This window comes from Mastigoproctus giganteus, chromosome 7 (genome assembly GCF_048544385.1).
Source record: "Mastigoproctus giganteus isolate SK-2022 chromosome 7, ASM4854438v1, whole genome shotgun sequence".
In the NCBI taxonomy this organism is placed as follows: Eukaryota; Metazoa; Arthropoda; class Arachnida; order Uropygi; family Thelyphonidae; genus Mastigoproctus; species Mastigoproctus giganteus.
The window spans coordinates 167544646-167560763 of NC_143581.1; the positions used below are offsets into that span (position 1 = coordinate 167544646).

The 16118-nt window shown below is 37.3% G+C and overlaps 1 protein-coding gene across 1 annotated transcript in view; it reads left to right on the forward strand.

The window, feature by feature from the left end:
• LOC150083318 (kin of IRRE-like protein 1) overlaps positions 1-16118 on the forward strand; it is a 310252-nt gene that overhangs the window by 218185 nt on the left and 75949 nt on the right. Inside the window, exon 2 of the mRNA XM_090377174.1 lies at positions 2009-2256. Coding sequence (XP_090233300.1) covers positions 2009-2256 — 248 coding nt within the window. The remainder of the gene's footprint in view (positions 1-2008; positions 2257-16118) is intronic.

The following is a 16118-nucleotide window of genomic DNA, read 5'->3' on the forward strand; positions in this document are numbered from 1 at the left end:
TGAAATCATCCAAGCAGAATTGTTGAGCGCTATCCACAGTATGAAAAAGGACCTCACACGAGGCCCGGACAGTATCCCTACTGTTTTATCGAAAAAATGTGGAACCACACTTGTAAAGTCATTACTTCACTTAATAAAATTGTTCTTTGAGAGTGGAATCTATTCAGCTCAACTGAAAAAGATCTTTGTTACCCCTCTTTACAAAAAAGAGACCCATCCTCGCCCAACAACTACAGTCCAATTTATCAATTCAATACACTCTCAAAGATAATTGAATCCATTGTAATGAAGCAGCTATTTAACTTTATGAAACTTAATTTGTCAGATTATTCTCACGGATTTATCAAGGATCGTTCCACCAGCACAGATATGTAGTTTGTCTCGAATATATCCCAAGCGCTTGATGAAAGAAAACAATTCGACTCCATCTCCTTGATTTAAGCAAAACCTTTGACAAGGTAGTCCATCAGAGACTAATCAATAAACTGCATTGCTATGGTCTCAGAGGACAGACACTAAACTGGATTGCAAACTACTTGGAAGGTAGAGAAATTTCCGTGATATTTAAAGGTAAAATCTTATATCCTTTCAGGCCTGAAATTGGTGTCCCATAGGGTTCATCCTTAGACCCGCTATTAATTTTTATCTACATCAACGACCTGCCAAGCACCCTTGGAGACTAAAAAATCAAAATCAACATATTTTCAGACGGCATATAAATTTATAAAGCAATTCGCAGTACCCATGACTGCATCATCCTAAACGAATCTCTTCAACGAGTTATTCAGTGGCTGAAGGAGAACAAAATGGTAGTCAATAAAAAATAAGTGTGAGCTGATGAGCTTTGCTAATGCACTCAAGAAAAACAACTTTTCTTATTGTATCAACAACAAAGCAATCAAAAAAGTTAGTACAGCCAAAAATTTAGGTATCTTTATTAAAGAATCATTTTCCTTTGATGTCCATGTCTCAAACATTGTAAAGGCAGCTAGCAAAAAACTAGGTTTACTGAAAAGAATTAACCGAGACTTCAATCAATTGGTACTTTTCATCTTTCTCTATAAAATCTACGTTAGGCCAGCCCTAGAATTTTTCTCACAGGTCTGGTCCCCACACGCAGCTTACCAAAAATTAGAAATCGAAAATATCCAAAAAAGAGCAATACAGTACGTTTGCCTTAAAGATAGCCTTGCATACAATGAGAAATCCTACCAAGAATGGCGTGTATTCTTTGGACTTGAAACGCTGGAAGAAAGAAGAGATAAAGCCGAGTTACTCCTTCTTAACCAGCTGTTAAATGGTACCCTGAATTGCCCTCGTCTCATCTCACAAATAAACTTCAACGCTACGACAAGAGCTTTAAGAAACCATCCTATGACAAATTATGAATACTACAAATAAATTATGGATACAACTTCTATAACAGGACTGCAGGATCAATCAACAAAGCAAATCTGGAGATATTTGATACCCCTGGACACTTCAAGAGGCAACTGAAATTGCTACCATCATCCGTTACCTGAACCTTAAAATTAACTCTTCTTGGAAGACTCTGATTGCGTAATGTGTGTGAAGAAATACCAGTGCTCTGCCTTACTCCTACCTGTTCACTTAAATAGGACGGATGAGTCCTATTTTTATTTTTATCTGTAGATTTCAAGTTACTATTCTTTTTATGTACATTTACTTTCTCTTTAGTTTGGGAATGTATACTCCAAGCTTCTGCTTTGAAGCTGTATAATAATGCTTTGTAGCTGAACCCTCAGGCAAGTTTGATTGCTGTTTTGTAGCTATTAACAATAATAATAATATACTCCATTTCGACAACCCTATAGACATAATATTATAGTGAAATAATTGTAAAGTATTAGAATTTAAGTTTACTTCAGTATTAATCAACATTTTGTTTGTAATTTTTTTTGTAAAGGCAGTAACTAAACTGAGTTTTTTTCATAGGACCAGCTTTACATGTGCAACAGCTCTATAAATTGCAATCCATCTATTTCAGATATTACCCACACACTGAGGAACTTCGTGCCAACTCCTAAAAGTGCCCTACTCTTGGAAGAGCTCAGTACCAGTAGTATAAAGGAAAGATCCGTGGAAACAGACTTATCATTGGATGACTACTGGAGTGTTGGTAGTCCTAGTCCCGTGTTACCGACCTTTGGGAACACCACCGCGAGGAATGTCACAATCCAATTAGGTCAGACGGCTTATCTTCATTGTATTGTCAACAACTTAGGAGATAAAACAGTAAGTGGTACATTATAACCTACATTCAGTGTTCCTTTGGTTTTCTCTCAATGCTTTTTAACATGTCCAGGATGCATAATAAACACTGAAATCACTCAACTAAATCCTAGGATGCTAGATATAGGATATCAAACATTTAAGTAACTTTTGTGATCTCCCTTTGTTTGTGTATTGTGTGTATCATTTTGAGATAAGCCAGAAAGCAATTTAATAAAACGTACTTCATGAGAATGCACTTAAATATGAATTTAAATACGACTAACCACCACATAATCTTATATTCAATATCTATGGGCATAAAGGCTCACTCTGGTGGCCAACGTTTGCATCGTCAACGTAGAATACAAATGTACTTGAGCTGTTGCAGAAAATGCCTTAATGCAGTGATGGCTTGCTAACTGCGTGTCCTTGCACGGGCATCTTAATTTACTGAACTTTACGGAGCATTTGTTTATACGCCAAAGAGGGGTTATACGTCACAGAAACGCGTTGATCATATTTCCTCCGCCGATTTTAGTTGAAGCGCCACGCTGATCTCCGGCGAGTGACCTCCGGTGACACTTAGTTGCACCTGCTCTGGCGAGGCTAATCCCTGTTCTCAATCACTGATGGGTGATATCCCTTAAGTGCCATTAGGTGTCTTCTAACTGAAGCAATGTATCTTCTTGCCTACCAGGGTTGTTATAGCGTCATTTGCAGACATCTGATTAGTGTCATCAGGTGAGAAGTGTCACTTCTCCGCACCTTTCCGTAATTAATACTCGACTATAAACACCGCTCTTACTCTAACTGGCTTTAGAAATTACTCTTTTTTTTCCCTCTTAAACAGACAAGCCGTAGGACAGCTCCAATGTAGAAAGCATTTAATGTATCAAGTAAAGCTGGATCCCCGATATTTTAAACCATGGCAGGCGGTTTTTTCCCAACAATATTCCATGTAGGAAACTATCCCCAGAGTTCACAGTTATTAAGAAATTATGAAAGAGAAAAAGAGAGGAAAAATGAACAGATGACAACACGCAATCAACACCATTTTTTGTGATACTCCCCTGTGGGATTTTCATGATATTCATCTTTAAGCATCAGTTATTTTCTATTTAGAAACTCGCTTATTAAGTGCACGATAATAGCATCCCAAGTAGTGTAGAAATTTTGAAATAATCAAGATTCTGAATGCATTTTGATTATTTTTTTTTACAGTGGCTGGTCACTTTATTAGGGCCACAGAGGTTCGAACTTATACGCAACAATCAACAAATATATTAAATCGGAGAGGTCATAGGAGGAAATTATTATAAAATTGATATGACTCGACCATCGTACAAGTTCACCAGAAGTGTGGAATGGAAGATTGTGAGGACTCCAAAGATGGATGATTGTGGGTGTACGTTTTTCAGATGTTACAGCACAGAAGACAGGCATCGATTGCTCAAAGACTCGTGTCAATTCCAGTTCTTGAGTGCAAAAACGCCTTTAAAACATCCACGAAAAGATTCAACTGCAGCGAACATGGCAGTACTGCAAGGCTTCAGTAGTATTACTATGAGGAGAACCTTAGAAAGGTTGCACTATATGATTAAAAGACGCTGACGGAAGCCATAGATCTTTCGAGATGGCAATACAACCTTTCACCATACCACATATATGAAAGAGTGGTTGGGGAATACGGGAAACACTTCAACCATCATTCTTGGTCAGCTCGATCCACAGATCTCAATCCCACTGAGCATCCATGGAATGAAAAGAAAAGACCGGTTGGTCAGAACAAACGTCTACTCACATCATTCCAGGAATTGAGAACATTTTTGTTACGATTATGGTCAAATATTCTTCGTGCCACTTTGAGAAACGCGGTTGCCCCCATTCCACCATCGAATCGTGGTAGTCGAACAAGCTATTAATACATGGTCCTAATAAATTGGCCTGACAGTGTAGGCGAACAATTATTTTCATTGTAATGAATGCCCATACTGGAAAAACTGAACACCAATGTTAGAAAATGAAGTATAGAAAAATGCACGTACGAGCTTAGAACTAAGAAGTTGGAAAAAAAATGTTTACAAAGTCAATTTTTAATTCAACTCGATTAAAATAAAAAAGGTTGTTTATGAAGGAAAATCTGAAAAAGTACTTTCAGCTGTTGCAGCAAATGCCTTAATACAGTCACGGCTTGCTAACAACGTGGTCCTGCACGGACATCTTAATTTACTGAACTTTATGGCGCATTTGTTTATTCTGTCTTCGTAAGGAAGATTGATGGCAACCCCTATTGCTTACACAGAGTACACAACTGCAGTACCGACTAATCCTGTACGTAGCAAAAATAACACGAGGAATACTTGATGACATCGGCTTTAACGTTGGCGCTCCCTCGAATATGTTGAAGATGCCTATCTTTTCCTTTTACTCTAAGAATACGCTGTCTTGGATTAAACCCGCCAACACTAGATGAAGAGCATCTTCCATTTATTTTTGATACTTAGCATGACGTGTAGTCAACTCACATTGTCTTAGAGCTCCAGTGAAGGCAAGCAAAAGCAATAAAAAAACACGTTGCGCTTTGCAAATGGCAGCGGACGTTGACAGCTCAAACGCGATTACCTTCAATTCATGCTGTCGGTTGCAGATCTTTCTTCTGTTCCAGTTTTCAGCAGTAAAAAGTAACCCATTTTCAGACAAGCCTTATTAATTGAGGAAGGGGAAACACTAATTAAAACGTACCTTGGGTTTCATCGGCTGATCATTTTAATAGCAGCAGAACATATCGTTCTGCTGCTATTTATTTTAAGGTATGTTGCAGTCGATAAACGAAACAGCAGAGTATCATTCTCCAAATAATTTGGAGTAACTTTGACTGCGTTTTGGACTCGCTTCCTAATTAAATCTGAACGGTTACGTGGTCAGGAACAAACACGCAACTATTTCGCATGAGAACAACCATTTGATTGCTATATTTCGAGTTGCTCAGTATACCAGAAAGAGCTTATTTGATATATGAACAATGCATGCAAGTCTGGAATATAAAACAAAGATATTGGGATATTCAGAATGCGTAGAAAAAATCTCTTTTAGGTCCGGTTTTCTATTTAAAGAACTGTGCATATGCAGCTGAGCAGCCCTTGAAATATGATTTTGTACACTTCTTTACTTGCAGTACTGCAAAGACAGATTCACTTCGCTACTCTGAATTCTATATGATGAAATATTAAAGTGTGCAAATCAAAATAAATAATCTATTCTTCTCCATAATAATATATATGCAGAGTGGACGAAGTTATAATCAATATTGCCTTAAAGCTAATGTGGGAAACTGAGAAGGGCAATTATCCCAAAATGTGAGATGGAGTTTGTTGTGCTCAAAAGAATAAAGCAGAATGGGTTTTGAAGTATGGGTTTCATTTTCAACTGATATCCAGCATTTCTGGCAATTAATTTTGTTTTCTTCCCGCTGGCATTACTTATCTTTCTTCTGTGTGAATAAAAGATCTTTTCACATTCGATAATTCAAACTGCGCATTTCGAAAGAAGTCTTAATATCGGGCACCCAAGTTCGTGCGCTCGTGGTCAAGGTGTTGTATTTGCTCTCGCTATCTCACGATTGAAAATTATCAAAGCATTTCATTTTTATAACGAACCCCATTGTGATGCGAGTTCGGTATCTCAGTGACAGATCTGCCGTTCCTTTCTTTGAGATTCAATAAATCGATTTCAAAGGATTTTCCCCTCCAGGCATTCCTCTGCGAGTATCGATAACCACGAATTACTGTTCGCAATTTGAGAATCATTTCCCCCCTGAAGTGTGACCTGCAGCCGAGCACGGGCTACTAGAATGCTCGTCTTTATTTTATATTCTGTTTTAGAATCCCGGCATATCGAAATTAATTTAAACCAAAAGAGAAAGTTCCCTATCAATAAGTCGAATGTGAACAAACCATTTCCTTTTCAGTGTATTTCTACGATAAAAGACTATCAGTATTTCAAATCTGTTCAATATTATTGTAGGAGGTTCAAATCGAATGCTTTAACTTATCTTATTAATGATAATGTTTATCTTATGAGGAAAGGTAATACTCGCTTTTAGGAAATTTGAAATCCATTTTGAATATGCAGACTTTTGTTTTCATGCGGACAAACTAATTCATTTATCCAATTCTTAGATTTTTAACGGATCTCCAAATATTTACTTTTCCATATATTGCGAGACTGTACAAACATGAGAATATTTATACTTTTAAGATTCATACATTACGTTTCGTGGTTAAAGTACCTACCTTTTTTTTTTCTTTATATATTTCCTTTATAAGAAGTCAATATTTGCATATGAAAATTAATATTGAATATTATTTCAGAAATAGCTCAAAGTAACCAAGAAGTATTTCAGTAAAATTATGAGAAAGTATTAAAACTAACCTTTTAGTACTGATGCACACAAATGAGCAGCTTCATTAGCCTGATTTATGCGGATTCCTGATTTCTTGTCTTCTGCGTAGATTCCTGCAAATAGATGACGTAACAATGATTTCATTTTGCTATAACAATACAGTTTTATATAAACTAGAAATAAACGAAGCCTGAAGTCATTTTGTTTGTTTATCGTCTACATTGTTACGTCATATTTCATTTAATTTTATTTATTAAATTTATATATTAATTTTAATTTTATTTATTAAATTAAATGCGAAGTAAAATTATTTAATTAAATAATTAAGAAACAATAAAATTAAATTAATCTTATATAATATTTAATTTTATTATTTATATTAGTAATTATTAAATAATAATAAACCGCTAATTTCGTCTTCTGAATAGCAGGATGATGCAATATATCAGTTTTTCCTGGCACAAAACATTTCATGTGCACATTATGCCCTTCTTGTGGGAAGGGGTCAGAATTCTGAAAATCCATCTAAGAGACACTTTACTCATATGCAACTTGATGGATGATGTTCTTCACAAATCTTACACTAATTTGGAGCTCTATAGCTAGTTATTGGACGCTTATACCGCGATATCTCAGGATTAATGCCTCAATCTTTGCAAAACTTTTCTATTACAGCAGTTGCTGGGTGTCCTGGGATTTCTTCATCATTTGAATTGTTTATACCAATGCACAGCAACACTGTAATCTGGACAGTCTTCTTCATAAACAGCGACCATTTCTACTTGGATTTTTCCCTTGCAGGAACCGAATAATCACTGATCTGTATTCCACTTTATCTCTTGTGTCATTTCACGTCATTCATCACTGCAAAAAATAAATAACTGTCAGATTGAAACCAAACTTTGTGTGGTTGCTACAGAGAGTTCACGCTATCAAAAAATTCATCTTTCTGTCACAACTAACTTGTGAGTGAATACAAATCTTTTTTGAACCCTCCCCTAATATGCAAATCGTTCTTATTACACATTCAGAAGTATTTTTATTCGGTTTATCATTGCATATACCAATTTGTTGATGCGTTGTTCAATTTTTTAATCATAAACCTGAATAAAACACAAAATATGTTTAAGTGATGCGAAACCAACCGTAAGGAAAAGGAATTTTTTTTATGAAATTTAAAAAAAAGGTTTTCAATCTCATATATATTTTGTTTCCACAACTAAAATGTAAAATGCTTTAGTAGATAATGCATCTTGGTTTCTCCTTTCTAACAAATAAATGAACTTTTTATTTATCTGCTTGTCTAATGTTTTTATACTTTTACCTAAAGACAACTGTTTATGGAATAGGTTCATATTAATCCCCTAAACGTAGCTATGCTCTATTATGATCTTTAATAAATTTTATTAATTCTCTATGCACACCAATAACAATACGAGTACTGTATTTTTTTAAGAGATAACCTAGTAAAAATAAAATTGTAAGACCTGCAAAGTCTAATTTCTGGAAATTTCTGGAAAAAAAGTTCCCGATTCGCGGAATGGAAAAGAAATCCAGGAATTCCAACCACTAACATTGTCCACCGATTTGCTCAATAAACTCGATTGTATGTGGTCAGTTAGATATGTGCTGAAAGGTTTGATAGCTTGCCAGAGGCAGCGAGCTTCGACATTGCGTGCAGTGTGACCTCAGCCTTATTAAAATAAAGTTCGTATTCTGGAAGTTAATGGTGACTAAAAGGTGTAACTTTTATTGCAAGAGGAATGCGCAAACATGTTTATGCGATTGTTCTGGAGGCGAGATATTTTAACAACCTTATCATGTTGGTAACGGCAGATCCATATTCCCCAGAATTTACAGTGTAGATACTCAAGTCAACGTAGAACCCTTGGTATTTTGGGCACTATGACTATTGGCTATAGTCCAATCCATTAAAGACAGCTGCACTCCATATTCCTATCCAAAAACTGAATGATGGATGGTGTACTCCATAAAGTTACATTCTTCCGGAATTCTCCAAATTCACACATTGTGCGCCATCCCACGACACCACTTTCCACTGCTTTTTGGTCCATGAACGATAAGCAAAACAATTCCAAGTGAATATCAGCGTTACGTTGGGTCTGTAAACAGCAGATCTATCATAAAAAAAAATCAAGGCTTATAATTCCCTCCTCTGCAATTTTACTGCTAGCAGAGAGGGCAATCGAATGACGTAAGCTCCCTGTTCAGGGATCGTCTATCACTCTTCCTAAGCGTTCTTAACCTACCATATATTTTATGACTGATGTACCACACTCGTTCTTGTATATTACTTTCGATGTTGCGGTTCAATCTCACTTAAGTTTCAAGAGATGTTTTATCTGTACTGGTTTCAACATATTTTCACTCATTTTATATTTAATACGCCTAAGAAATCATCTACTGTATGTTTCTGTAAAATGAATTTTGTCCAGAATCAGAGGGAAATAAACAAGAACTATAAGTGTGGGATGGTATACGATTTCCAAGTCGATGTTTTCGAATGGTGTTAGTTTTTTTTAAGGACATTTTCTGATCTACAATCATCACTCAGTAATAAAGTATTTTTGGCGACAGAATGGATGTCCCAATTTTATTATTATTTCTTGTTAATAAGGATATATCAGGCCGTCATCCTCAGAAATCCATCATTATATACTTGAGGGTATTTAAACATTCCTTCATGCACTAAAAGGTGCAGCTTTCCGATTAGTCATAAACTATGGAACCCTTTGAGAATAAAGTTCGTCGAAGTTATAAATGTCAAGTGATGGATAGTGGACTTCCAAAGAAAATCAATGTATCATCTAATCCAGACACGGATTTTTTTTTCCATTTTTCAAGGCAAGATTCTTTAGACAGCAAACACCGTCTTAGAAGTGCCAAACCAAGCAGACTTACGAGATATAGATCTGTGTACACATATGTATATTTGTGTAAATCACTAAATCCCTGTTCGCATATTGGTATTCTGTAAATGCGTAATCGGAGGAGGAAGAGTTAATTCCGAAGGGATTTTAGAGATTAACTTGATATTCAGAGCAAACTTTGCATTAGGCTATCGCAAATGAATTCTCTAGCTTTGGACAGTATACTGGCTACTAAATTGTTGCAATCTGGTAAGTGACAGTTGGGTGGATTATTTCTCCATTGGGGTATCCAACAATTCTTGTTAATTTAATTTTTTTTTAAATTCATAATTATTAAAACGTGCGGAATATTTCATTGTACTAAATTAACTATAAACCACACGTGAACACGAATATGTAAATTATTAAATGTTTTACAAAATTCTTGTTTTCTTTATGCCATTTATTCGTTTTGAAAGAACAGCGTACGCATGTTAGCTATCATATGAATTGTTTTATTAAATCAGAAGTCAGAAGCTAAAGGAACACCGGGCATTTATATCCGACAAAATCCCTAAATAGGTTAACGTATGACTGCTCCGACCAACTTGGAACTTCAACGACATCTTGTATGTGCCAGAGTAATATTAAATATTTTCCTCTTAGAAGAGCAACCGAGACCAAGAATGCCCATTTCATATATATATATCCATATGTAAATTCTCAGGCTGGAAGTCCACCTTTGCATAAAAATCTACTTGATATGGAAGATATTTTCTTACGAACCATGAAAACCAGTAAGCGGGGAAAGGCGTTTATTTGAAAAAGCACCTTGAAAACTTGCCTCGAGTGGAGAGGGCAATACTGTTCGGGCTGTTTGCTCAATTCATGGTGTTACATACAAAACGATTTCCTTATCATTTCAGATAAAGACAAACTTTTATATGAAAATGAGATAATCGTTTCTGTTGGGGATAAAAGTCACGGTTTAAGACTGATTACTTTGTCGGAATCGGTCTTCAAACAGTAACCACTGGAGTATGGCGGATATATAAAAGAGGGGCTTCTGAAATATTACATTCATGAGCTGTCTGAACGTTGGCATCTCGTCAGACAAGAATCATTCAGAATGGAAAAAAAATGGTTTACACTTTCAAGGGGGTGAGATGTAAGAAGTAACAAAACATTTGGCGCCTCGGATATTTGGCAAAAATGAATCCAACCCGACATCTGTGACAACAGCCACTTTAATGGAAAAATCAAATGCTTCGCTTACAAAGCCATTTCTGAAACTCATGTATTTGTAAATTCCGAAAGAGACTGGAAGACTCTAAGAAGAGTGGTATTACTCGGAACACTTTTACTCCGAAGTTCAAGGAGACCCCAGAAACCGATATTAGAATCACGTCGACACGAATTTTAAGGAGCACCTGCAGCACAAAAACCACACATCATAGCACACGATGCACAACCGATCTGAATTGGTTCTTGGAACGTCAGAATTAGCATTAATACACTATGGTCACTGCCTCATTAGCAGAGGCATGTGATGCAAGAAAGCAAGCTTATACAGCATCAGCCAAAAAAAAAAAACGCCATTTCACCCCTCCGTTCGTTTCAAATACCTGTCCAGCTTGGCCTTAAATTTATTTAGGCTATCAACTTCCACAACAAGGGATGGAAGTCTGTTCCACCAACAAACTACCCGCTGGCCAAAGGCAATTTCCACACATCTATCCTACAACCATCTTTCCTCAATTTGAATTTATGCCCTCTCAGGTGATTATTCTGAGCAAGAATCCCATCAGCAGTGTGCATGCTCAAACCATTCAAGGCTTTATACACCTCTATCAGATCACCTCGCAGGTGCCTAGTCTCCAGACACTGTAATTTGCAAAACACTTTCTTCGTAAGAGCAATTTTGTTCCATTCACTAATCTAGTTGCCCTTCTCTGTACGCGTTCCAGCAGCTCTACATCCTTCTTAAAATGAGGCCTCCAGACCTGTATACAGTACTCAAGGTGTGGCCTGACCATTGCCTTATACAAGGGGATAATCATCTCCTTTTATGCCTGCTAGAAAAATTCCTGTATATCATTGACAAGACACAATGAGCTACTCTTGCAGACCGTCTGCACTGCTCAGAGAACTTCATATCTGCCTGCACAAATACCCCCAGGTCCTTTTCGTTCTCTACCATTGTCAATGTAGTACCACAGAGTTGATACGTTACTCTGGGGTTACTGCTTCCCATATGTAGTACTTTACATTTGTCAATGTTAAACTTCATTTGCCACCTCTCAGCCCATATACTCAACTTTTATAGATCCTGTTGCAGCAGCGTACTATCATTAGTGTCCTTAACAACCCTGCAACCTTCATATCGTCTGCAAACTTGGACATTAAGCTTAATATACCATCACCAATATAATATCATTTATAAATACAAAAAATAACTATGGACCCAACACTGAACCCTGAGGGACTCCACTAATAACATTAGTCCATGATGAGCAGTGTCCATTGATTACCACTCTGTCTTCTCCCATTCAATCATCCCTTTATCCATAGCAACAATTTGCCTCCAATGCCACATTGCTCCTATTTGTGCAGCAGCCTTCCATGTGCAACAGTATCAAAAGCCTTTCTAAGATCCAAATATATGATATCAAAATTATTCTTTGCATCCAGTTCCTTTGTGACCACATCATAGTATCCAATCAAACTGGTCAGGCAAGACTTTCCCTTAACAAAACCATGCTGTGTCCGAGCTATAACTGAAGTCTTGTCTAGATGATCCTGCAGTTGGTTGGGTTTTATTGGCGCATTAGCAACTAAGGCTATAATGCGCCAAAACCTGGTCATAAAAAAGTAAACCTTTCAGTTTCCTAATGAATTATGTCACTAAGTCAAGGTATAAAAACAAGTATAAACTGTTAAAGACAAATATCAATAAACAAGTAACAATTTTTTTAAATATGAGTAAAACGGTTTACTGATTTCAAAAAGCTAAAAATATCAGACACATTGTCATTGTCGGATAAAATCTGACTGAGTGTATACGGCTCAGTCAGATGGTTAAAAGCGGTAAGACGTATATTGCTAAAACTGGACAGTCAATTAAAATGTATCTAATTGATAAAATTGTGCCACAGGATTCACACATAGGAGGATCATTAGCCCTCAGAATATACGAATGTGTCAAATGACTATGTCCTACGCTGGTCCGGGCAAGAACTTCCTCCTTACGATTCCTGCGCAGACTAGACTGCCACGGTTCAATTACAGGCTTTATAAGATATAATTTATTCGCAGTCTCTCTATTCCACAAGTCCTGCCATTGGGAGTGTATGTTTTGGTGTATTATTTGCCTGTAGTCTGTATAGGGGACTGACAGGCAGCGATTATTATTGGGAATTGCTCTTTTGGCTGCGGTGTCAGCCAAATCATTTCCTCTAATCCCAATGTGGCTGGGTCCCCAGCAGAAGCGGATATCATATTCACGTTCATGGAGAAACTGAATGTTCTGCTGAATGCAAGACAGAACTGGATGAGGATTATATCTCACAGTTACTAAAGCCTGTAACACGCTGAGAGAATCAGAATATAAAATGAACCGTTGGTATTAGCATTTACTAATGTGATCCAAGGCTAACTCTATAGCGTGCAGCTCTGCAGTAAAAATGCTGCATTCAGAGGGAATCTGCTCCGATGTAGTGGTGTCTCTAAAGACAGCAGCAGATCTCACGTATGATTCCGACTTCGAGCCGTCTGTGTAAACTGTCGCGAAGTCAGAATGTTCAGCTCGGTGTGTTGAATAAAGCTGCAGGTAGACAGATGGAGTGTCCGACTTTTCCCAATTTTTAAGGGACAAGTCACATGCTGGAAAATGAACCTGCCTGTTTCTGAAGTGCTTCTTTAACCAGTACCTCCATTAATTTTCCTGGAACAGAAGTTAAACTAACAGGTCTATAATTACTTGCGTCGCCCTTTGATCGTCCTTTGTGAATTGGGGTTACATTTGAACATCTCCAGACCATGGGTACAAAAGAAGTCCCCTGAGTCGAAAGAAGCTTTCATAATTATGGCTAACGGTTTGCTTACTTCCTTTATTATAACTGGATAGATCCCATCCACCCCGGGTGCCTTTTTTATGTTTATATTCAACAAGTTCTCCATTTTCGTCTCAATTATTACAAAATCATCTAGCTCACTGCCAAAGTTTAATACACCTATGGCATTCCCCTCCCTAAATACCTCCTCGTGTGTGAATGTAGATGCAGAATAGTCACTTAGTTTGTTAGCTCCCTGAGCAGGATCATCACCAGTTGAACCATCAATATCCAGTGGACCAATCTGATTCATCCCTTTCCTTTTAGAGTTTACATAGGTAAAGAACTCTTTTCTGTTTTTCTTTGCATCTTTTGGCAAGGATTTCTCGTAATCTGCCTTTGCCTGCCTAATCTCCTTTGTGACTTGGTTGGAGAATAAAGCTTATATCTATCATAGGCTTCCATGTCACCCATTAATTTATATGTATCTTATGCATTTTTCTTCCCTGACATATGTCTCATTAGTTCATCTGACATCCATTTAGGCCTGAACTTTAAACAATATTTCTTAGTTGGTATGTAAAGCCTAGTAGCTTCCAAGATAAGTTCTTTGAATGCTTCCCATTTTCAATTTGCTGTTGGTAACATCATCAGTTGGTCCCACTGTATAGAATTTAAATACTGTCTCAGACCATCGTAGTTGACTTTACGAAAGCAAAAACCTTTCCCTTTATCCTTGATGGTAATTATATCTTTAAGTAAATCCCACTTCAGCACACTGATCACTGCCACCTAGTGGTTCCTTTATCTGCAGATTCCTAATGCATGAACAATCATTACTGATAATCAAATCAAGAGTATTACTCCCTCTAGTTTCCTCCCGAACATGCTGGTGTAGAAAACAATCATCCAATAAATCCACAAAAGCCTTGCTAGTGTGCGAGTGACCAGCCCCCAAATTCCAGTCAGTATCTGGGAAATTAAAATCCCCCATTATAAGACTCTCTGATTTACTGGCCCACTCTATTTCCCACAACAGTTCCTTATTATACTCATCAGAGTCATTAGGCCTATAGCACACTCCTACTCTCAATTTTGATCTCCCAATGCTTATGTCACACCAAACTGACTCGACACTGCACTGTCCAGAGATGTCAACTGGCTTCCCTTTCTTGGATTTTATGTGTTTCTTAACTAACAGCGTAACATCTCCTCCCTTCCTACCCCGCCTGTCCTTTCTGTGCAAATTGTACTCCCGAAATTCCAGTTCTGCATTCCTTATATCTGTGTGAAACCACGTCTCCGATATCCCAACAATATCTGCCTTGGATGTTTTGACCAACACCTCAAATTCATTTACTAAACTCCCAGCATTGGTGTACACACAAGTATACATGCACCTGTTCCTATTCTTAGTTACCCTAACGCAACCCATTTGTTTACTTGTACCTCAGTGACTCCCAGCAGTCTCTGAAATATCCTGCATCTTGTTTTTCAGACTTCTGCTCATTCCAATAGAAGCAGTGCAAGAATCACTTTCGTCTCTGCCAGTGGTTACTGTTAAGCTATTAGTCCGTGTATCCCCCCCAAGCTAGCAGTTTTCCGACCCACCTAACTCTGCCTAGATAACCTTAGCAAAATATGTATTCTTGCACCCTTTCTATTTAGTATTAGTAACGGCCGCATGGTGCAAGAAAGCCTATGGCTTATGCTGCACCAGGCAAAAAAAAAAAAAAAAAAAAAAAAAAATCCGAACAAAACAATGATAAAAACAAAAATTAAATAAATAAATAAATAATAATAATTAATAAATAAAAATAATAATATGAAATAAAAAATAAATAAAAAGGAAATTAATCCTATCATCCTATGCGCTTCCCTTACCCGAAAGTACTATCCAGATGACCTTTGAATTTCCCCAAACTGTCGGCCTCTACCACCCATGAAGGCAACTTATTCCAGTAATTTATAACTCGCTGGCTAAAATAAAACTTCCTACAGTCCAATCTAAACATTTCCCCCCGTAACTTGAATTTATGTCCCCTAGTTCTAGCATCATTTATAATCTTGAAAATTTCGTCCTCATTCATTTTACTGATGCCTCTCAGAGCCTTAAACACCTCAATCAAATCTCCTCTAAGTTGTCTAGTTTCCAAACTCTGCAACCCACATATTCGAAGTCTTTCTTCATAAGGACGCCCTTTTGCCGATCTCACCAGGCGAGTTACCCTTCTTTGCACCCTTTCAAGAAGCTCGATGTCTTTCTTTAGGTGCGGTCTCCATACTTGAACACAGTATTCCAAGTGTGGTCTAACATAGGCCTTATATAATGGGATTATCACGTCCCTATCTCTACTTGCAAAAGTTCGATAGATCATCGATAGGACACCATGGGCCTTCCTTGCAACCTGTTTACAATGCTCAGAGAATTTCATGTCTGACCGTATCGTAACACCCAAGTCCCTTTCCTCCAGTACTGGGTTTAGTTGAACTCCACCAAGTGAATAAGTTATTTTGGGATTACTGTTTCCCAGGTGTAATACCTTACACTTTGTTGGA